The 25,382-nt window shown below is 33.1% G+C and overlaps 1 protein-coding gene across 2 annotated transcripts in view; it reads right to left on the bottom strand.

The window, feature by feature from the left end:
* The window catches only part of LOC105219382 (zinc finger protein 423 homolog), a 51,061-nt gene that overhangs the window by 6,379 nt on the left and 19,300 nt on the right, over positions 1-25,382 (bottom strand). The window contains exons 1-2 of one of the 2 annotated variants that reach the window (XM_011195482.3): positions 10,052-10,658; positions 1,004-1,521 (exon numbers count right to left, since the gene is read on the bottom strand). In XM_011195482.3, the coding sequence (XP_011193784.1) occupies positions 1,004-1,521; positions 10,052-10,142 (609 nt within the window). In that variant the 5' untranslated portion in view covers positions 10,143-10,658. Of the gene's footprint in view, positions 1-1,003; positions 1,522-10,051; positions 10,659-25,382 lie in introns of those variants that run through there. The other variant, XM_054234695.1, reaches the window with a different exon arrangement.

Below are 25,382 nucleotides of genomic sequence, written 5' to 3'. Positions count from 1 at the left end.
TTCTCAATATCGGTTATTTTTACAAATTTTAAAAGTTTGATTTTAATGCCAAATATAAATTTTTGTAGTAAATCGGCTCTTATACTATGAAATGGTTACTTTGTGATTCTGATATATATTTTATCTTATACATATGTATACACTCAATGCCTCGTTCTTTGATAATACTATTCCTAAGAAATTCTGTAATTTTTCTCGTTAGTTGAAGTACATATGCATGTATGTAAGAAATTATTAAACTAATTCTTTTTTATAATATAATTAAGCATATTTCACGTTAATGAGAGAAGCGTGTTTATAACTTGAGACTATCAAATGGGATCACCTAACTAGGAACTTATGACATAAAATAACAGTTTTAATTAAATTATTAGTAATTACACTCTATTAAAGTAATGGTATATGTTGAAATTAAGATTACATATATTCGTTATTGAAATAATTGATATTCTAATTATCAACATTTTCATATTTTTAAAGGTATCTCAAAACGAAAATGTCAGTAAAACGAACTCCAGACTATCCAGTATTCTCAAGAACTCAAAAGCAATTAATAGACCTCAGAATTTAAGAGTAATTCGAGCTGAATGAAGTGAATGAGTGAAGCGAGTGATAGTATCTTTATAACAAATAACATTACCTATTACTGGCGCATTATAAGTATTGAAGTTTAGTAAACTTACAATTTTACATTCATGTTTTTTATTTACTGATTTTTTAAATATTGCTATTTTTTCTGGGTTAAAGTAATCCTAAGAAGTTTATATTTAGAGAAGAAGAAGTTCATATTGATCCCTGAAAAAATTGCTAATTCTCAACATACGTATTAATCAATCAAGGGATTAAAAAACATCAATTATGAATAAGTCCACAATTCAAGCAAATGTTCAAGTAATAAGAAGATGATTGAAGACATCTATGTCGAAATTTACAAGATATAGGTAATTGAAATTCTTTCATAATGTAAATAATTGATTAATACCTCTTCATTCCGTGCACTCACCTGTTCGTGTTTTTTTAAATAGCCAAGCCGCGGAAATGATTTTTCACAGAACTGACATTGATAAGACCCATCAACGCTGCTTCCCTTAATGCCGTCTCCTGTCAACTTATCAAACTTTGACGCGACTCTTTCAATTTTTCTCAGTTTGGTAACAAGTTTCTCACTGTTATACTCTCCATGGTGGTAAAGGTGCTGCCGATGAAAACGCGCTTGTCTCTTGTGTTGTATATCCGCGATAACATTGCCTTCTTCAAGTTTCGTTATGTCAAGTGTCTCCACCGAACTTTTTTCATTTGTTTTGCCATCTCCTTTACCACCCACTTCATTGCCGTCAATATTTACTTGTTTAGTTTGGTTTTCATTCCGACTAACATCTGCGTGCTGTGGAAAGTATTGCATAGTCTGTAGGTTAGCAAGATATGGCATCGTGTGTTCATGACTTTTTAATGAGTTTGGCGTTAAGGTGCCATCCGACACAGACGGCGAATAGTTTGAAGATGTATGTGTTGAGTACATATCTGCAAAAAAATATCAAATATTTCATTATGAAACTCACAAAATTTTTCAGAAATATTTTTGGTCGATTGGTTGGACATTTGACAGAGAACAAAGCATATGAACTTAGCAGTCAAAAGTATTTACAAACCGCAATTTAGCCTTTATCCTTGGATTTGGTTTGAGTAAAATATTAATAAATAAAATGCCGAAAAGGAATTGTCGATTGTAATTAGATCGGAACCCTTTACTAATTTTAAGACTCGTGTTTTTGCTTCGGAGTTCGTTAAAATTTATAGAATTTCAAGGATAATTTAATTAAAAAGAAGGAGACAAAAAATTTCGTGGACAGTTAAAAGTGAACTGAGCGGAAGCCTGCGATAAATCAAAGAAAATGTAGAAGACTAATAAGGATTGTTGTACAAAAGCACACAATAAGTCCTGTTAATATTGCAGCAACATCGAACCATCACATTGCAATAATAGTTAATGAAGCTATATTGCCTAGAACATTAAAATAAATTAACATAAATACCTACGAAGTGCATAAAGTGGTCAATATTGCCGAAACCAAAAAGCAATATGTCTCCCATTTGCCTTAAATTCAATCCTATAGCCTGTCGTGGACATATGTATAAGGCTAAATTTTAGTTCCAGTGCTTGGTCAGTAAACCCATTATGCATTTACCACGTGTGAAGAAGAATAATGGAGCTTAGACGCTAAACAGAGTCGGATGATGATTTTTTGGGGAAGTTTTCCTTACTTCAATTTTGAATATTTGGTACTAATATATATATATATATATATCAGAATTCACAAGACCATGCCATTGTAGTGGTTATTCGGTGTTTTCCAACTATTGACTACATTTCACAACAGGAAAATGCTCAATTTCAAGTGGGCTGCGCAGAGCCTCGACCTTAATATTATTGAAAATGTTTGGACTTTCGTTAAATATTAGAGTACAATGGATATAATGACCGCAAACGCAACAATTACTGTAATTTGGTATAAATTAACAGTTAACATAGCTTATTTTTTAAATACTACGAAATATGACAATTACCGTTAACTTTCTTTTTATTACTTTTAAGACCGCTGTAACCGAGTGGTGATGAAGGTTCATGCCATTAAAGCTCACGATTAAGAAAAACACAATTAGATTTTTTAATTAGATCTGTTCTTCAACAATAAATATATCCAACTTTATAATGTCCTTAATGGATACAATAACATCTTAACTAGAGGTATGGAGAAACCTGAAACCTTCATATTTTACATATGTTTCTAATATACAGTAATCCTCGCTTTTGTACCCCTTCTTAACATACAAGACTTTTAAGACACTTATAGGCTAGACAGACGGCAGAGTTATTCCCGATTAACTGCGCTTTTAATCAGTTCCAATTTTGTGGGTGACAGACAGCAGCAAAGCAAGTTATAAAGTCCCATAACAGCTGATTGGCAATAATATTTCTATTTTGGTGAAATAAAATTGGATAGAAAGCAAATATTTCGGTTGTTAGCCGCAAAACTAGTACAAAATCACTAATTATTAAAAAAATATACATAAATACGTTATTATTAGAACTTCCATTTTAGAAAAAAATTTCATGCGTATGTTTTTGTTTACATTTAATTGAAAAACAGCTGTCAGTATGCGGCCATGTTTAACAATGTTGCCAACGAAAATGCCACGAACTCCCACTAACTCTCTAAAATTTTGAGGATTAAATGGGAGTTAGCAAAAGAGTTAACTGAGATAATGAAGGGGGATCACTGTATAGTATATGTATGTATGCTCTTTCTTCAGTTCTGATACTAAAAATGTGTATAATTATAAATTGGCTCTATCACCTTTGTACTCTGTTTAGACCATTCAACATGGCTTACAAGTACATGTATGATATAACATAAACTTTGTTTGCGATATGCTTATAATGCATTCTATTTCATAAACTAATATTGAATTCTTCATATATATGTACGTATGTATGTGTGGAGATAAACAAAACTGAAGAAGTGCGAATTAATGATCTAATTTCCATATCCGTTTTTTTTTTCAAATACAAATGGATTCATACACATTTCCAGAACATGAATCACTTAATTACTAATTGCTTGGAAAGCGCATTTAATAACTAAACAGCCCACGCAATTAATTGTGTGTATCTACATACATACATACATACATACATACATACATACATATGTATGTACATGCATATGCGTGGGTGTCACTCACATCCTTATTAACTAACACCATATTAATTATTAAGCTTTCGTTAAAAGGCGCTAAAAACACAGGAAATCTAATTTCAACGAATCATGCGGGAGACGCATCAAGAAATTAATTTAATTAAAATACGCAGCGATGTACGAGTATGTATGTATCACATATGTATATATGTGTTGAGAATGTGCATATACTTATCATTGATGCACCCGTGCTTCTGTGCTTGTGTCAACAAGTCTGAATCACTAAACTAAACATAACAGTTAATGCAGAAAAAGTCCAGCAAAAACTACATACATACACAGTATCAAGTAGCAAGCGTTTGCAGCTATTCCGTTTATAGTGCCGTGCACTAATCAATGGTAATGAAACCCTTGGTTTGATTGGTCACGAGTATATAGTACATGCATATACAAATTACTTATATAAGCACATATGTATGTACATACATACATATGTCTGTGCGTTGCGTGAGTTTAGCAAATTTAAAGAGGATGTAATTGCTAGTGGCGACACTTAAAATACAAATTATCTGTTAGGTTATGTGCTTTTGTCGGCAGCATCTCACCAATACTTCCCCTTATCACCATTTACTTGTGTCTGCCTTTATGACATAATACGCACGACTGCAGTGATTATTACGGAAAGTTGGCAGTTCTCTTAAAATTAAGTGATGAAAGTGCAAATTGCTGGTTAAGGGAAACCGCAATTGTGTGTAATTAGTTGTATGTCAACGTATGATAGACGCCAGTCAGCGTTGTTCTTTGAGTTTTTGGCAATTTCATAATGGCTTTTGTATTGGTTGATACATAGATTTAATGTCGCATTATTTCATATACATATATACATATGTATGTACATGCACATGTAATATATTTTAAATAGTCAATATAAAAATATATTTGAAATCGTGTAAAAAAAAAAATCATTTTCCTAAATCTTTAGGAATCTTTGTTTAAATTTTGATTTTTATACTCTGACAACAAGTTGCAAAGGGAGTATAACAGTTTTTTTCACCTAGCGGTTGTTTGTGTCACCTAAAACTAAACGATTTTGATATTGAGATATACGAGGTATGTTCAAAAAATATCGGTAATTTTCTTTTTTTAAAAAAAAAAAATTATTCATTTACATAAATGTTGCCTTCTCACACTCTGTTTTTGGGATAGTCTTTAGCTCCTTCAGCGATTCCATTTCCGTTTTTAAAACAACGGCCTTTAAGGTTCTCTTTATTTTTTGAAAAATAGGAAAAGGTAACACGGAGTCTTGTCTGGCGAATATGGAGGCATCGTTACAGTATACGTATTATAAGTATATTAAGCCATGACGTGTGAGCTTTAACAAACGAAAACCTCAAAAACTCATAAAAACACGTCCAATCTTAGCGGCTGCCACAAACAAAGTAAGCAATGAATAAAACTGAAATTATATTCATACATTAGGGACATGTACATATATCAAGATAACAAAAAACTATTTTGGAAAATGGACTCTCCAAACCCGTGAAATTTTAAATTTTAGAACTAATATTGTCCAGTTTCACAGAACATTTTCATATTTCTGTAATTTTCAGATTTTTATCAGAAGTATGTCAGTCTGATAACAGTTCAAAACAGATAAAAACCTGTTGAGTTAAATTTATATTCTAGGGACAATTGTCAACAATTGTGAAATAAAGCATATAAATAAGATATTTTACTTCCACAGTATATTTTTTTTTATTTTTTATTTTTATAATTGTACCTAGTATACAATGATTAAATACGAACCACAATTCAATTCCAATAAGTTAAAAAAAAAAAATTAAAAGCTAAACATTAGAGAAATGCATTTGCTGCTACAGTTGGCTTGCTAAGTCTGAAGGCCTCTTACGTTTCAGTCGGTTTTCTCGTTCAGCAGTTCCGATGAGTCTGTATGCCTCTTCATTTACATGCTGTCTAATCCTCATTTCGTGAGACTTTGCAAGTTTGGTTATTTCATTTACTACCGAATCCACACCAAGATCACGGTGAAGATCAGCAGATCTAACATACCAAGGAGCATTAACTATACTTCTTAGTATAATTATTATTTTGGAAACACTGAATGCAGGCAATACAGCTTTGACTTGAGCAACCCCATAGTTGAGATCCATAGGCCCAAATTGGCTTTAGTACTTGATTTTATATAAACAGCTTGTTTTCAATTGAAAGCGTGGATCTCCTACCGACTGGATGGTAAAACTTAGCAAATTTTAAATCAAGCTCACCCCTTTTTTTCTTGACATGCTCTTTCCAGCGAAGCTTCGCATCTAAGGTGCCTAGGTACTTAGCATTATTGTGATGTGGTATAGGAGTACCATTTATATAAATGGGATGGTATGATGTCTTTTTTAAATTGAAGTCTACATGCATTGATTTGGAATCGTTTAATTTAATGCGCCACTTGGAAGCCCATTTAGTAATTGCATTGACTACTGTCTGCACTCGAAGGGTAGATACTGAGGTTGACTCTCTTGCTGTGTCATTCGCAAATGTCGCTGTCACATAACTTCTGTCAGTGGGGATATCACTTGTAAAATACTCTTCCCTGGGGAACTCCCGCTTCTATCGGTTACAAGTTTGAGTATGCGTCCTCTTATTTTATGCGGAAGTGTCTATTTTTTAGGTAGGAAGCAATATTTTCGCAATATTGTTTGGGTAACATGCATTTCAATTTCAGAAGTAGACCCGAATGCCAAACCATCAAAAGCCTGAGACACGTCTAAGAAGACCTCCGAACAAACGTTCTTTTTATACTCTCGCAACATGTTGCCCAGAGTATTAAAGTTTTGTTCACATAACGGTTGTTTGTGTCACCAAGAAATAAAGGAGTTAGATATGGGGTTATATATATATATAAATGATCAAGATGACGAGTGGAGTTGAAATCCGGGTGTCTGTCCGTCCGTCTGTCCGCCTGTCTGTCTGTCCGTCCGTCCGTCCGTGCAAGCGACAACTTGAGTAAAAATTGAGATATCTTATTGAAACGTGGAACACATGTTCCTTGGGACCGTGAGAGGGTTGCTTTCGAAAATAGGCAAAATCGGTCCACTGCCACGCCCACAAAATGGCGAAAACCAAAAACACATAAACTGTCATAACTAAGCCATAAATAAAGTTATAAAAGTAAAATTTGGAATATAGGATCGCACTAGGAAAGGGGTATATTTGGATGTAATTTTTTTGGGGAAGTGGGCGTGGCCTCGCCCCCAAATCGGTTATTTGCATATATTTAAAATCGACAAAAAGGTGGTGTGTGTCGATCCTCTTTTCACGGGTCTTCTCCAAAATTTGGCGCATGGTGAATATCTGGTCAGTTGTCGATTTTCCAGGTCTAAAGCCACACTGATAAGGTCCAATCAGTTTGTTGACGGTGGGCTTTAGTCTTTCACACAGTACGCTCGATAGAACCTTGTATGCGATATTTAGGAGGCTGATCCCACGGTAATCCCACGGCTGATTGTGGGATCTCCCTTTTTATGGATTGGGCAGAGTACACTGAGATTCCAATCGTCAGGCACGCTTTCTTCCGACCATATTCTGCAAAGAAGCTGATGCATGCACCTTATCAGTTCTTCGCCGCCGTATTTGAATAGTTCTGCCGGTAATCTATCGGCCCCCGCTGCTTTGTTGTTCTTCAAGCGGGTAATTGCTATTCGAATTTCTTCATGGTCGGGTAATGGAACATCTGTTCCATCGTCATCTATCTGCAGGCCAATAAGTGGGTCTCCCTGTCGAAATAACATTGCATCCAATAACTTGTATAGCTTTCAGAAGTTCTCTCACTAAAGTCACCACCCATGATGTACCTTCCGTCATATTTTTTTAACAAACTCGTATAAGTATCAGTTCTGATATGCCTGGGCGGACTATATAGAGCAATTAAGTATAATGACTGACTGTGCATTTTTACTGAAATTGCTGTAGCTTGAATTTCTTCAGTCTTAATCTGAACTTCTTCGAAATGTTTAATAATACTTTTGATTAAAACCGCGCTTCCTCCTCGTGCTTAGCTGCTATGTGCGGAGTGTGGTATAAGTCATAATTTATGAATTTTAAAAATGAATGGTTCGTAAAATGTGTTTCGGACAACAAACATACATAAATATTTCTGTCGTTTAGAATAACTTCCAATTCATTTTTACTTTTGGAAAGACCATTGGCGTTCCATAGCATTATTTTCAAAGAGTTACTGTTCATCAATAAATGGTATATGGTATTCAAGAGCGTTGAGCCGTTGATTAATGGACTTAAATAATTTTTCTTGTTCATTTAGTTTATCCAGAATTTGGGATAACGGACTACTTTTTAAAACTGTATTTGTCTGACCACGGTAGCTTGCAGGATGAGAATCACCGCAGTTGCAATATTTGGCAGGATCTTTTACGGCTTTCAGTCGTAGGATGTTTGCCTCCATATTTCACACATCTCGATGGCTTACCGCAGAAGTTTTTTGTATGTCCAAAAGCTTTTGATCTGATAAACTTTCTTAATGTCCTCGTTAGCATCGAATGCTACTAAAAACATATCTAGCGGTTCTTTAGTCTTCCACTTAAGTTTGTTGATTGCATTTAACACATTAGAGCCTTGATCTTTAAGGTCGTTCAAGATGGATTGAGTATCACATGAGTGGTGTAAATTTTGTATCATTACCTTTATTGGCCTGTTATGTTTGCTCTCGTAGCTAAATATAAAAGGTATATTTTCGTTTGACAAGAATTTTGAGTTGTTCGATAGTCAGTAGGATCAAATGTATTTAGTTTTAAGGCACCGTTACTCAAAAGATACTATTTTCGGAAAAAATTATCCATAGATACCAAGAATGGCATAAAAATTGCTCACAGAGGAAGGAGGCGGTGGCATTGTCGAAAATTTCATTATAACTAGACTGCAGGTCGTTTTTATTTTCATATCATATTTTACTAGAGTTAACACACTTTTGGATGCAAGATTAAAAAAAACGGATTCGAGCAAAATACAAATGTTGAAAAGGCAGTTAAACCTTCGGATAGACATTGAAGGCATTCAAATGAAACATGATAGTAACGATGAAATTTATGACAATGATACAAATTCAGAAGAAGATAGCCTAAAAACGATCGTATACATATTTTACGATTCAAAGGGGACAATGAAAAAGACGGATTGCTAATATTAATAGTATCTTAATTCTGAGACAAAATCTGATATAATATCTGAGGGAGAAAATTGCGATGGCAATACTAATTCGTTAATGTACTGGTATTGACACTTTTTTCTTTTTTTAATTGACACCTGTTTCTAATGTATCACATTTATTTAAAGATAAATGCTAAATAAAAATATTTATTGGCTCAACTAGCACGAAAATATTGTACATGCCGTCCTCTTCAGTAGAATCTATGCGTGTTTTTAGCGCAACTGGATTTAGAGGCAACGATCGGTCGTCAAATCTCGTATCTTAATAAAAAAATTATATTTGAAATTGAAATTAATCCGCTGTGACTATCACTTTAAAAATTACCGATGGTATTGAAAACTCAACATCTTATATGATAAGATGAGAAACTCATCGAGCATCTATCAAATATGTAAGGGTTCTAAGTACTTACATTAATAAATATGATAACTAATTAGATTAATAATTATATATAACTCCCGTCCTTCCCCTTAGAAAATACCGATATTGTAACCATTCAGATTCATTCATTCAATGTCCTCTGTATAATATATGCTTATCATTCAGAATACTAATGGGTTTACAACTTTTTGCATGTAGTTCTTATAGGGGTACTGAATATGTCCAGGAACTACAGATTTAGGAAAACGTTATATATAATACAACATTATTACATTCTCGTCGGTAACATTGATTGCAGTGAAACGTCGATACTTTGGATTTGCTTAGTAAAATAATAAAGTATTAAGGAGCTCATCCAATTTGTTCGAGAAAATATAAACTATTCTTGCCTTATATATACATATCTTGCCTTTCCAGCAAATATGGATCACAATGTTCGCACGAACATCATTTGTGAAAAGTTTGATTATTTTATTAGTTTTATTATTATATATAGCTAAAAATACAAAATTATTAGGAGATTATTTATTATAGTGTAAATAATAGCTGCCATCGATTGGTCAGCAGTTAGCTACAGTCTATAGCAGTTAGCCAATCGTTGACAGCTAATATAAGCGAATAGTAGAAGTGTGAAGACTCGGTCCGCTTATAATGGTGATACGTTTCTCGTAGTGTCTATTTACCGACTTCCGAGTTTTCACAATACAATCCAATTTTACATCGTATAAAAGCTTACCTGCAGTTCCAATTTCCTTTGTAGCCTGTATCTTTTCAATTAAATTTTCAAGTCTTGAACTTGGTCCTCGATAGAGCATCTTTACAGCCATTATATATGTGTCATGTGTTAACTACTTTTTTGTTTCACTGTTATGTATGTATGTTTAGATAATAACTTATCCGACATACATACACTTGTACATTTGTTTATTCACTATGATTAATCAATTATGTATTTGTTAAAAAATTATTTTTATTGTTTAGCCTGTTTTGTTAAAATTTTATTTCAACTTATTTAAATAAATTCTCCGATTTTTTTATCGAACACTTAGTTCCACGAACTCCCAAGACACACTATTTTAAATTTTCAACGAAGCAAATGATATTTGGCATTACTTTTTTATCTCTGCACACATACTTGCACAAACGCCCTAAAACGGTTATTTGATTGAGACTCGCTCTAAGGCTCACAATTTCTTAAAATGTTGATGTACAATATTTTTAATTTTTTAATATTAATAAATTAAACGCAATAAGCGTAAAACCAGAATAAGAACTGGCACCAGAACGCGACCGTTAAGTACGAGCGTTCGCCACCAACTGATGAGTTTGGTGGCGTTGCAGTTTTGCTACAGCTGGTGGCGCAATGGGATTGGGAGCGAAAATACACAGACGCCAACACCTATCTGCATAGTGGAGAAATTAAAAGAAGAAGAAAACGCTTTTTGCTACTCGCAGCGTTAACGAGCCCGACGAGAACCGGATTCATAAGCGCAGCGGCAACATACAGGTTCAATTGGTTGTTCGTCGGTCAGGGCGCGTTAGCGAACACTATTTGTTGTCGTACACAGAGGGTGAACGCATACAAACAGGATGTTAGGGCGGTGATGTGAGTGTCAGAAACTGTTAAATGGCGCTAGCGCCCACACATATTTGCTGCTGTCGGCTGCAATCGGCAGTAGCATTTTTTATAATATATCATCTAATGCGACGCTTCGTGCAGTCACGGTGTTGGTTTTTGCACTGAAATCAACGATGTTATTGGTGTGTTCATTCGTGTATATTCCCCTTTGCTTTCAATGCCATGTACATTAGTGCAAAAGAGAGATAGCTATGTCAATTCACAATTGTAAGTCGCGCTGAGCACATTCTTGTACTTAAACATACTACATAACTGTAATAAGTTCAATAATTTACGTATTGTATGTAAGTTTTTACAATATGTACAAATTTAAACAAATTTAGGTACATATATATATTTATTATACTTATGCAGATATTTTATTTAAATCTAAAAATTATATATTTTTTATATTGTAGTTAAAAGAAATGTATTATTTATATTATAATATAATGGAGTGTAATATTATTTATTATATAAAATATAGGTTTAATAATACTAAGCAATTACGGAATTTCCATTTCTTTCAATCGTAATAATTGCATTATTTCGAAAATTAACATTTCAGGAATATGTTAAAAAGTATCTAGTAGTTATTAATTCTTAGGGATTAGGGAGTCTTATTCGTATGTTAACATTTTTGTCGACTTTTACACCTTTTGATAGAAAGTTCATATTAACATAGCTGGACTTCTTGATAAATTTTAAATGAACTTGAATGGATTCCATACATATTTCTGCACTACAGCAGATTGGTCGGAAAAAGTGAATGATAATTTAATATTATCTTTGTTATGTATTCTTTTGCAGAAAATCTTTTCAAAGTGAATAAATACAGTATACTCTCGAAAAGTAAATTCTCAGAAAGTAAATAATCGCGGAAAAGTTAATCACCTTTAAGATTACACATGCACCTCGAAAAAGTAAATTTTTTAATTTACTTTTCAGAGAGTGTGATAAAAAATTCGAAACGAAGCAAGCAGCGTTTTTTACGATGTTGCAAAAACACTTATTCTCTTGTTTATCGCGTCTTTTTAGTAAATAAACTCTCCTACTTGATCCACTGGTTTAAAAATCAAAACGATGCAAATCAGGTGTCAGACTTTTTGAAAAGTCGTACAAAAATGGTCAGAAAATAAATTGCAAAAGAAAAAAAAAAAACAAAAGAATATTCAAGATTTTTTCTCTTCATAGTAAATACATATGTATGTATGTAAATGTAAATATGTTTTTCATGTAAATCTATATGTTTTATTGAAGCAAATAAATGAATGAATTTTTTAAGTTTAAAAATGCATTTAATATTATAAAAACAGATAATTTATGTATATATTTGGAAAAGTAAATTATTCGAAAAAGTAAATTACCCAAAATACCAATCGATTTACTTTTCGAGAGTATACTGTATATGTATGTGTAACTGCTGAAACTGTAATGTTGGACTTTAAGTTTCGCGGAAAGTATATACATATGTATAGAATATGTATAGTATATACATATGTTTCTATGGATATGTAAAGTATATTCCGATTTTGTGAAATGTAAATATTTCTCTCTCCAGATCAAATTTTATGGGCGATTGGAGAAACTTATAATTAATTTATATATGTATTGTAATGATAATTTTTCATAAATAGTTCATCTAAATATGTTTAAAATTCAAACTTTAATTCAACAAATCTTCATTGCAAAGTAAAAATTTAATTAATAAATCTGGAGAGCTGAAAATTCATTAAAAGTTTGTGTTTTTTTAATACCACAGTTTAATAAATATAAATATTTGTTTGCGCCTTTTCTTCCTTTTCTCTTTATACCGACGAAACAGCGTATTTCTGTGTGATCAATTTTCAATCAAGTTTTGCAGATAACTGAATTTTTGTATTTGGTCTTGAAGTCAAATTTTCTATGGAAGTAAACTAGAAGTCAGAATTTGCTTTTACATAACGTATTGTCCTAAACCCCGACCAAACCAATTAGCATTTCTTCGTATTACAATTATATAGAATAAATGGAATCTGTTGTCAGAAGTAAATAAACTACATTGAAAAATGTGTATAGATATATGTTTTATTGAAATGCTATTAAGGTAAAACTTGGTACTGAGGATCATACTAAAGGGGAGAATGTTTGAATACAATGTTTTCAAAACCTCTGTTATTTGCAAACATGATAGATACCAATGTGCCAATGGATAATTTTTTACAGATAATATTAGATATTTTATAAAAATTCGGAGCGAAAATTTTTCTTCTTTTTCTTTCTTCAAAAATAGGTAAATATATTAATTACTTCTCCTAGCTCCCACATATTACTATTATTACTATTATAACTACTATTAGTTTTTGTTATGAAGATATTTTATGAAATATTAATTAAATTAATAATATTGAATAATTTTAGCTTGGTGGGAAAAATTAGTGAAATCAGTTCCGAAATTACCCAGGCCTCATATTTTATATTTAATGGTTTTCGTTATTATAGTAAACTTTATGATGAACATCCAAACATATCCCTTCTCTTGTTTTATAAATTTTAGCAGACAGTTTAATGTACATATGTATATGTATTGTTCATATATAATATTCAAATTGCATTTTCTTTAAATTTGTATGCATTGTATTTCTATCCCAGGTTTTACTATTTCATTTTAAGTATTAGTCATAAAGATTTGAGAAAAGGGCATGCGAAATGCGTAATTTTAATCTTTAAAATGTATACTATATTCATTAAAACTAATAATATTAAATTGCTTATTTTAACAAATTTTAAAAAACTTTTCATTAATATTACTTTAGATAAAAAAAACATTAATAATTTATTTCAAATAAATTGTAATAATAATACTCCCTTGTATAGACAATAATCGCTCTTGCTACGCATTTAAAAAATTCTCAAGCATTATGGGATATAGTGTTCACCCGAACAAACGGTATCAATAATAAGTTTTTGTTAATAGAAGAGTAAGGCTCCTTTCTATACACGATTTAATACTTAGTACATATTATAGACTACGTACATATATACATACATACATATGCATTTACATATCTACATATTCTACGCCAGTCAAGATTTGCATTTACATGGAATAAATTTGTGTAAACCTCACGCGCCTCATGCGGCCGCTACAACTTTCAGATCCATATCGACATAGTTATCGCAAAGTACTTCTGTATGTCGGTAGTGAGACATTTATATGTTTAAATAGAGACAAATGGAAACAATTAAAGCATTTTGTAAAACATTATCACCAACGTTTATGCTATTGTCAATAAGCTTAACGCTGATTGGCCAACGAAGTCTCTGCCTCGTTTATATACTGAGTTCGATTGGCCTGCCTAATCAGCAGTGTGATTATTCGAAGGTGGAGCGAAGCATGCGCAATGGCAAAGCGTGAACTCTCTCTTTGTTTTGATAGATGTGTTTATGCTCAATATGTGTGTGTAGTGACAATGCAGAGAGTAAACGACTCAATGAAAATATATATGTTTATAATATAATTTATATACATGTACATAAGTATGCATGTATGTAAGGCTAATTGGCATACAGGTATATAAATGTTAACATCTAAAGTCTATACATGTTGCTCGCTTAAGTCTTTTGATATTGAAATGAACAAAAAATGCTGTTTGTGAGTAAGTACATGTACATATATCCAAACTTTAATTATGATCTGTATGCATTTATGTAAAGATTTAATATAGTTTACCTACTCATATACATATTTGAATATACTGGACATGACACTTTAGTTTTTTGTCTAGCCTTTGTTGGGATACTGTGGACGCAATAAAAAACACAAATCTTGTGCGCAAAAAAGTGTTTAGTGAATAGAAGGAGGCTGCTACACCAAAAATATTTCGTGGTTTCTTTGTATACCCAAACTGATTGAAAATATATGATCATTCAACAGAAATAATATATATTTGGTTCTGATGACTTAAAATATTCTCTTCTAAAGTGTATTTCTCCTATAAGCAAATAATACTTATTTATCATAGAAGAGCATTTCTGATATACACTCACTGCGATTTCTAATAAAATAAATAAATTTACATATATATATATATATATATATACAGTGGAACGTCCATAACTCGAACTGCTCTAACTCGAAGTTCTCCATAATTCGAACTATTGAATTGGCAATAGAAGTCAAAATTCATACAAATTACACTGTATCTATATATATAAGTACCTAGAAGAAGCTTTTTATTTTTTGTTCACTAGCTGAAAGATTACTAATATTAACATACAAAAAACAATTGATTCAATCTGATATCATACATGTTTTAAAACAAGTTTTACATACAATTTTAATAGATGGACGGAAATTAATTTCTATGTATTAATGATTAAAGATGCATAAAATATCTCTGGGTTTTGTAGACTTTTTTAGATTCATGTAAATTCTTGTATGAGTAATATTAATTTTCATGAGCTCATTGTGATTATTTTGCTATAGGCTGGTCCTCAAGACGTTTGGTTTGACGTAGGCAAGTTTTGATCTTAAAATCAGCTTTGTAAACTCTTAGTCGTTCTTTTCTTCATTACTATAGAATTCTATATTCTTTCTTTTAAGTTTATGTTATAATTATAATAAATAAACTGAGATTTATTAATGTTGGATTATCCCTATCCCTTTATACAAAAATAGCATTATACAACACCGCATGTTCGAATATCCCTATTCGGGATAGTAATATTACACAACACTACGTAATTAATAGGTTGGTAATACTTTTGAGTTTTTCGTTCGAACTTGTTGTTCGCTTCATTCAATTCTAAATCAAGTTAAAAATTAATTTATAAATATAATAATTCTAATAAAACAATAACCGGAAACAATCTTCAAGCCATCAATGCTATTACATACGATGACTTTTTAATGTCTTACAAGGAGGTCATATAAGAACTCATATTACGTCGCAGTCCATATTTTCTCTCGAGTTAAGGTACTCAGATAATTATCATCTACGTAGCTAAAAATTATATCAGTTTTTAAACATCTATACTATCTGGATATACAACAGATAAAAACAAGTAAGGAAAGGCTAAGTTCGGGTCCAACCGAACATTTTATACTCTCGCAATTTATTGCTATATTTTTACTAAGATAACACACAATTTGACCCATACATTCGCAATAAAGTCCAATAGAAAAACGAAAATCCTCATATATAGTATATAGGCTGAGGTAATTCCTGAACCGATTTCAATCATTTTCATCACCAACATATATTATATCTAAGATTATATGCTCATTTAATTTGGCTAATATATTTCACACTAGCTGACCCCACAGACGTTGCCCTGCGTGAAATTATTTGTTTTTAAAAGGAAAGAAAGTTGAATTTAGATTGTATTGAAAAAGCATTTATTTTCGATTTTTGTACTTTTTTTCAGTGTAACGCAGCTTGATAAACAACATTCTTTGTTTTCTGTTCCGGAGAGTAAATGTACAGAGAAGATGTTTTTTCAACCCGTGAATACTCCACATATAGCTGACCGTATGAAAAACATGGCATTTCCAGATTTATGCCACACATTTCCAGCAACTGTCTGTGTAACCTGTTGATTGACATCGCAAATGCAAGTTTCAGTGGAAACTAATACGTTTGAACTGAAATGGCAAATCGTTGGAACTCAGAGGAATTGGTGGAATCAAGCATTCTGCCTCTTGTAAGTCCCTTTCAAAATTCTTGCAACTGTCACATTATTCGATGGCTGCGTCACCATCAGGGTTCAATTTCACAACATAATTACATAATAATGACGAATCCAACTTTAAGATGTAAATGATGCGGCGGCATGTCAAGCAAATCCAAAAAATTTAGAAATTCAACACACAAATCTCCTTGAATTTGACTTGAATCGTATAGATTAAGTCATCAACATCGGAATTTTTAACAGCTAAAATTGCGCGTGCTCTCAACCAATCGTAGTTACTTATAATTTTGGCAAATGTATTCAGATATACATTCGTCTTTCGTTGAAGTGAATTGACAAATGCCAGGTGGAATTGATATCAAACCATTGAAAAAATCAACCGGAATTTGTCAATTTACAATTTTTAACAGTTCTTCTGTGGTGCTATCCTATTGCAGGAACACTCGCATATTAATGGTCAATCATATGGTTTTCACGTACCGCCACAAATACTATGACTTGAGACATTCAATTCATCCGCCGCTGTTGATTTTGGAATAACAGGAAGTATTTGTCGAAAATCGCCAGCTAACGGTATCATTGCGCAGCCAAAGCGACGATTATTATTCCACAGATCTTTCATTGTTTTGTCTAGAGAATTGCACTTATCTCATATTGTTGCCAAAATCAATATTATCTGTTCCGCCGTTGTTGTCAACTTAAATATAATTCTTTTTTATTATCTTTCTAGCAAATGTTCAATATTTGTTTACTTTTTCCCTGTACTTCCACGGAGATTTCAATACTAAAAAAATAAGGAAAGGCTCAGTTTGGGTGCAACAGAACATTTTATACTCTCGCAATTTATTCCTATAGTTTTATTAAGATATCACACAATTTGACGCATATATTCGGCATAAAATCCAATAGAATAAAGAAAATCATCATATATAGTATATAATACAACTCTAACAAATAATTTCGACCAAATTAGTTATCACAAAAACGGTACTCACGGACTTTTTTTTAGATCATTAAAAGAGAAATAATTCTTTCATACATAACTTTTGTGTATCTTGAACCGCTTTGGCAGCGCAACGAACGGAAGCCCTTAAAGATAAATAATTTCCCCCGTTTTTTACACATTTACCACTGTTTCTTCGCTTTATCGTTATTGGTCGCAGCGTGATGCTTTATAGCCTATAGCCTTCCTCGATAAATGGACTATCTAACACAAAAAGAATTATTCAATTCGAACCAGTAGTTTCGGAGATAAGCGCGTTCAAACAAACAAACAAACAAACTCTTCAGTTTTATAATATTAGTATAGATATTAACCGATTTATAAGCTATTAAGCCCGTCGTATTTTTGAAAATCCTATAATCCTATAATTAGGTGTATGAGAGCTAGGGGAAGTTATGACCCGATTTTAAGCATTTCTGGTACAGAGACACACTATTAGAAGAAAAAGATTTCCTCTGAATTAAATTACGATATCTGAGAAATTTACCGATATTTTCAGTGAAAAATTACCCTGATACTACGTTCGGACCGACATTGAAAACACAATTTGTGGATTGTGGAACCAAAGTCGTTCTGACCGACATTTTGTATTTTCGATGCGTTTTCATTGACAATTCACAAATTTATTTGTTTGTTTACATTTGAGCATTTTTATACTTCCGCAACGTGTTGCTAAGAAAGTATCAACGTTTTGTTCTCATGTTGTTTGTAAGTCATAAAACTAAACGATATAGGGTTATAAATATCAAAATGATCAGGATGACGAGACGAGTTAAAATCCGTCTGTCCGTACAAGTGAAACTTCAGGAATTACACCATCTTTTATATAATGATTTTTGTTTTCTAGTGGACTTTGTACCCAATACATGAGTCGAGTTGCATGTAATTTTAAAGCGCATTTTTCTAAAAAAATTTTTGAATTTATTCTGCCCTGTACTCTAGTTATCAAATTGTCAGTGAGAGATGACCATCATAATAGGCTGACATTTTTTTGTTCTTTAATCATGTCAAAAATGTTGCACATTCAAAAAGGTAATGCAGCATGTGTATAATGTTGAAATATAAAAAGTCAACATTCGAGAAAAGAAAAGAAAACGTGCTTAATAACATTAAACAAATAATTTGCGAAAGTATAAAATGTTCGGTCACACGCGAACTTAGCCCTTCCTTTCTTAATTTTATTTCTGTTTCTCCATTAGTTTGACAAAGTAGTGGAATTTGTTTACAATATCAAATGACAATTTAGAGATGGCAAAATATGTCTTCCAATAATATCGACTAAACTAGAGCAGGCACCGATTATAATGAGTGGAATGTAAGATTTTAAGTAGTTTTCAGCGAAAACTGTGATTTCGTTTGATAGATTTTGCATGGATGAAAACACAAGTTTGCGTACGAAAACCCATTTTTTCTATGAAAACATGTTTTCAATGTCGGTCCGAACATAGTATAAGGCACTGAGTTCTTCATATTCGATATCCGGGGCATTGAAAAGTTATAGTCCGATTTCGACAATTTTTTCACAAATGATGCCACTGATAATTTATTCCGCTATCTTCATTGGTTCGTATGTATATATTATAAAGTGAAAGCGAAATTGAGTTATATGGGAAGTTGTCGTGGTTGTGAACCAATTTCATCCATTTTCTACACATGTCATCAGGGTGTCAAGAACCTTGCACCTTTTTTCCTTCCTTTTTTTGGTGGGGTACGTAAGGAAACCGGCTGCAGAAAGTTTGGTTTATATAGCTTTATTGGTTTGCGAGATATAAACAAAAAATATATTTGGGGGCGGGGCTACGCCAAAAAAATTACTTACAAATATGGCACTTACTAGTACGATCCTTTGTACCAAATTTTACTTTTATAACTCTATTTAGTTATGATTTCGGTTTCATTTTGTGGGCGTGACAGTGAACCGATTTTACCCATCTTCGAAACCAACCCTCTCACGGTCTCAAGGAACATGTGTACCAAGTTTCGTCAAGATATCTCAATTTTTACTCAAGTTATCCGTAGCACGGTTTTGGCTCGTCTCGCCACCCTGATCATTTTGATATTATATATATAACCCTATATCTAACTCGTTTAGTTTTATGACTTACACACAACCGTTATGTGAACAAAACTATAATACTCTCTTAGCAACTTTTCTTGCGAGAGTATAAAAACGACAAGCGAAAAATGTACAATATAATAAGATTTTTTTTTTACGAGTATATATATTTTTTTATTTACTTATCTTACGTCTTAATATGTGAACAGATTTCATGCTTGTAATTGATTTGGTACTTTTTTCCATATGAAGAAATAGCACCTGTTTAAGGCCTTGTGCTCCTCAACTAATAAGTCAGAAATGTCAAGAAAGAAATTGGGTCTACAGAAACGTTCATTAATCTTCAAATAGTATAGTTAATTTGAGAGTGAGCCAAATGTTATATTTCGCTCCCAGTTTGTATGTGTGTGCTAATTTTCGTAAGAAATAATGTCATTGATGAAATATTTTGGAATGTTAATTACGCTTGAGTGGCATATTGTGACAGCGCAGATAATGCTGCCACTTCCAATTCCACTTCCAATACTACGCGCCTCAAACCTTCGCTTAAAAACTTTTCACTTTTTGAACTGCAATTTTTGTATGTCAAAATAAAATCAAAGCAAATTATCACATCCCTTTCAATGCTCAATGCCAGCCTACCGCAAAAACCGAAACGTCGACCATTATAATTCAAAGTAGTCACTTCATGTGTCACCCATCAGACACCAGCTACTCGCTAACGATTTTAAATTTTTAATGCGCGGCTAAAAGTGACGCTTCAACACAGAGAATATCTTCCTCCATCGGCAACGGCAACAATTGCCAGGAGAGGTAATACACCGTTTAATACGTGCAACGCTATTGCCTACTGTAGCAAGTGTATAAACAAACCGAAATATATACATAGATATATGTATATTTATACATTCATATGTATGAATACCGGTATATTGTTTTCGAACCCACCCTGTGTGTCATTATCTATACATTTATTGCGCTGACTTTTCTATTCTTGTTGATATGTTGGCCTTTTTGGTTGTATTGTGTGTTTTTAAAATGTCACTAGAATTTAAGTGAGTACTGGCAGATTTTCCAAACTTTGGCAAATGGAACGAAAGGTCGGCTAAAAGTTACTTTTTGTGCATATATAAATACGAGCGAACGAAGTAGCTTGTGCATAATTAATAAATAATAAAAATGTTCTGCTATCCAAAGCTAAACACCCCAACAAACACCGGCTGGTCCAAAACTGTTCGGTGAGTAACCGATCACATGTGTCACTCAACATGTTCGCTATCAGTGACATTCATGAACTTGAATATGTGATATGGTCACGTGGTACTCTGGGTATGCTGAGACTGTCAACAGCCACTTTATATGACCTCACACACACACCTACACAAAAGCTGTTAGCGTTGCAGACGAGTACTACTTTTATGAAGTCCGCTTAAGTGAAAGGTCCTGTACACACAATAGATTTACATACCATAAATATCTGTGGACAAAGCGAATGTGAGTTGAACAATGACCAGCCGTTAATTTAAGTATAAAGCTCAGTTGCATGTCAGTGTCAGTCAGATAATAGTCCACCTAGGCAATACATCCGTACTCACCGCCACATTTTTAGTGTTGCTTGCTTGAAATATTTTTGCCGTTATCAAGTTGTTTAAGCTACAACAATTTTTTTCAACAATTAAAATTGGGAAAACAACGTTGCCGTGATATTTATGGGCATATTTATTCTTATACTAAGAATGCAACAAGACAACATTGGTAATAATTGCAATCTTATTCTGTTTAATTAAGGAAAATAATACCGCGCCGGTATTTGCCGAGTATGATTCCATCAATTCAGTGTCAGACATTATTTTATTTTATTTTCTTTATTGAACATTGACCAATACTGTAGTTCACTTCAGTCCAAGGGAAGCGCGTATGAATAAGGAATCTGGTGATCTAAATGCGTCTTTACAGTTTATGAATACAAAAAGGATATAATTCATTAACATTTAAAATAATTTAAAATTTATTAAATACTAGTGGCCGGGCCACGCCTTGCTCTGGATAAGGTATGTGTATGTTAAATTCTATTCTGTTTAACTATTTGATAAAGTGAAATTAATTTTATAACTTGAATTGTAGCTTCCCTTTTTGTTTAATTACAATTATACAATTATTTAGATGTTGCAATCGGACATCTATTTTGGCCAACCTTCTCATAGTATCAATGTTTAAGTTTGAGCTAAGTTATATTAGGATATCCCCAGATCAAATATCGCTTGACCAAATGAATGACACGATCATTTACTTAAAAATGTGTAAATCCTAATGTCCTTCCGAACTGTGAATATCTGTTGCAAAAGTCTTATTTGTTTTTAATTTCTTTTTTATTTTTTGCATTTGTCTGGTTTTGCCTATCTACAATACAATCTCATATTGCTAATTGTAACGTGTACAAAGTTTTATAAAGATATGTAGATTGCAATTCAAATTATCGCTTGAACGAATGGGCAGGCGGCGATTAAAATTTGAAATACATATGTATAAACTATCCTATCTTTTAAGTTGGACCAAACATCAGACGTCTGCAAAATTTCATTAAAATCGGTTCAGTAGTTTAGGCGCCAATCCCGGACAAACAACGTTACATGACATTTTTATATACATACATATATAGATAAAAAAAAAATAAAAATTAAATTTATTTCAAAAATTTTATACTAAGGAAGATTACGGGTAAAGCTAAAATACATCTCAAAGTTTGAATATCTAATATTGCAATTGCTTTAATTTTATATTTGTTTGCTTGTTTTAGTTTCTGCTTTTTACCTGATTCAGCTGTGTGTAAAATTACCAGGTGCATAAAATTCATAAGGAAACCGCAACGCAACACGAGCCTAACCACACCGGCTTTCGTTGTCAATTGTGTTATAAAAAAAAGAAAAATAATAATTACATATTGGTTGATTGATTCAATGCTCCGAAAACCGTTTGTGAATGCATACAATAATTGAAAAAACAGCTAAAGGAACAAAAAGTTGACAGTAGTAAATACAGAGGTTCTGGAAACCCACTATATTAGTTTATATGTACATACATATGTATATACTACTAAATTTCAATTGTTAGCTTTCTCATTGAATTTCTGAAATATTTAATAAATTAAAATTCTAAATAAAAAACATTATAATATTATTATGTGATATTATGAACCGTGTGCCATTTAGTTGCCGATAAGACTGCGACACTTTTATACTAATCATCTGTCCTTGATTTTTTGTGAAGCATATATAGTATATATAGCATGCCTGACGATTGGAATCTCAGTGTACTCTGCCCAATACACAAAAAGGGAGACCCCACAATTTGCGCCAATTACCGTGGGATAAGCCTCCTCAACATCGCGTATAAGGTTCTGTCGAGCGTACTGTGTGAAAGACTAAAGCCCACCGTCAACAAACTGATTGGACCTTATCAGTGTGGCTTTAGACCTGGAAAATCAACATCAGACCAGATATTCACCATGCGCCAAATTTTGGAGAAGACCCGTGAAAATAGGATCGGCACACACCATTCTTTTTCGACTTTAAAGCTGCTTTTGACAGCACGAAAAGGAGCTGCCTTTATGCCGCGATGTCTGAATTTGGTATCCCCGCAAAACTAATACGACTGTGTAAGCTGACGTTGAGCAACACCAAAAGCTCCGTCAGGATCGGGATGGACCTCTCCGAGCCGTTCGATACCAAACGAGGTTTCAGACAAGGTGACTCACTCTCGTGTGATTTCTTTAACCTGATGCTGGAGAAAATAATACGAGTTGCAGAGCTTAATAGAGAAGGTACAATCTTCTATAAGAGTGTACAGCTACTGGCGTACGCTGATGATATCGATATCATTGGAAATAACACCCGCGCCGTTAGTTCTGCTTTTTCCAGACTGGATAAGGAGCGAAGCGTATGGGTCTGGTGGTGAACGTGGACAAGACGAAATATCTCCTGTCGTCAAACAAACAGTCAGCGCATTCGCGTCTTCTCGACGAACAAAAACCAAACTCTACAAGTCTCTCATCATTCCCGTCCTACTTTACGGTGCAGAAGCGTAATACCGCAGACGATGGGACGGTGAGCTGTATGTGTTATTCGACGACATAGACATAGTCCAGCGAATAAAAAGACAGCGGCTACGCTGGCTAGTCATGTTGTTCGAATGGATGAAAGTGCTCCAGCTCTGAAAGTATTCGATGAAGTACCCGCTGGTGGAAGCCGAGGAAGAGGGAGACCTCCGCTCCGATGGAAGGACCAGGTGGAGATGGACCTGGCTTCGCTTGGTATAACCAATTGGCGCCAAACTGCCAGAAGGAGGGATACGTGGCGCGCTGTTGTGGACTCGGCTATAACCGCGTAAGCGGTGTCTACGCTAGTCAAGAAGAAGAAGATATATAGTAGCGAAAATGTATGTGTGTATATATGCTTAAACAGTGACAGTGACAGTGCCCATGTAATTATTAAATTAGTATTTCCAGAGCAATAATAAATAAGGTGGCCTTATGCATGGTGATGGCTGTAAAGGATGTGCAAAGATTACACATTCTGAGCGCTGCAGCAACATCATTAAAGTGACACATTGCTGTCGGGAAGAGCTACCTGAAGGTATATATTTCAACATCTCATCACAAAATACATTAATAACAATCATTGCCACCTTTAAGCGAAAGGTTTAAGTGGTTAATGGTTCACGATTTTTTTGAAAAGATCTTAAACGTTGATAAGATGGCACCCCGCAATTGACGACACTTCAGAACCATTCACGCTTGTCAAATTTTAATTAATTCCTCCGATAAATTGTTTATTCATTGATAAAAAAAATCAGTAACAGAAATGTCAGCATTTCAGTTTTGTTTCATTATCCTTTAATTTGTAAATAATTACCTTTATTGGTTGTCAATTGATTATGGCAGGTAGAGTGAATAAATGTTCTTTCGAGAAAGAATATGAAAGAATTGCAGCATTGAAGCTTTTGCATTAGACTAAACCTAAAATCATGCGATACAGACTGTTTTGTATGCTATAAGCTTTATTAAATAACGGAGTATAATTTCTTCGTCAAACATTTTATGCTAAATATTACATACATACATTTGTATGCATGTTTGAGGATATATGGAAGTGATAGAACTGCATTGTTGAAATTATCGCCAACTTTTTCCGCATATATTCGTACCTAGATGAGCACGTATTTATAGTTCACTTTTATATTCATTAAATATTAATATAATTTAGTAGTTACAATGAAATTACAGTAAAAAGACGCTAATATTTTTATGCCTTTCGAAATGACTATTCATGTTTCGCAGTAAAACTGGTTGGGTTGGGTTGGGACTCAAACTAAGCAATGCATATGAATATAAAACTTATGTATGTATGTATGTATATGTGTAAGCGTGTGAGTTTTCATGAATCTTTTGAGCATGACTATAAGCGCTGACAGATGCAAGGTAATCGATTTTACGACCACCAAATATGTAATTTGTGAATAGTTGCCACAAATAGTTGCACGTCCGAAATAATAAAATAATAAAACCAACCAGAAAATAAAATGTGTAATACTAAGTTATACTTTAATTAAAGAATATGATAGGTCAATAGAAGGAGAAAGTAAATGCAAATATACTCTTACATACATGCTTATGTAAGTATGTATATTTATAAATGTCGCTTCGAAAGGGTGGAAGTTTC

This window comes from Zeugodacus cucurbitae, chromosome 6 (assembly GCF_028554725.1).
Source record: "Zeugodacus cucurbitae isolate PBARC_wt_2022May chromosome 6, idZeuCucr1.2, whole genome shotgun sequence".
NCBI lineage: Eukaryota > Metazoa > Arthropoda > Insecta > Diptera > Tephritidae > Zeugodacus > Zeugodacus cucurbitae.
The sequence above is the reverse complement of the archived record's forward strand: the minus strand, read 5'-3'. Positions and strand labels throughout refer to the sequence as shown.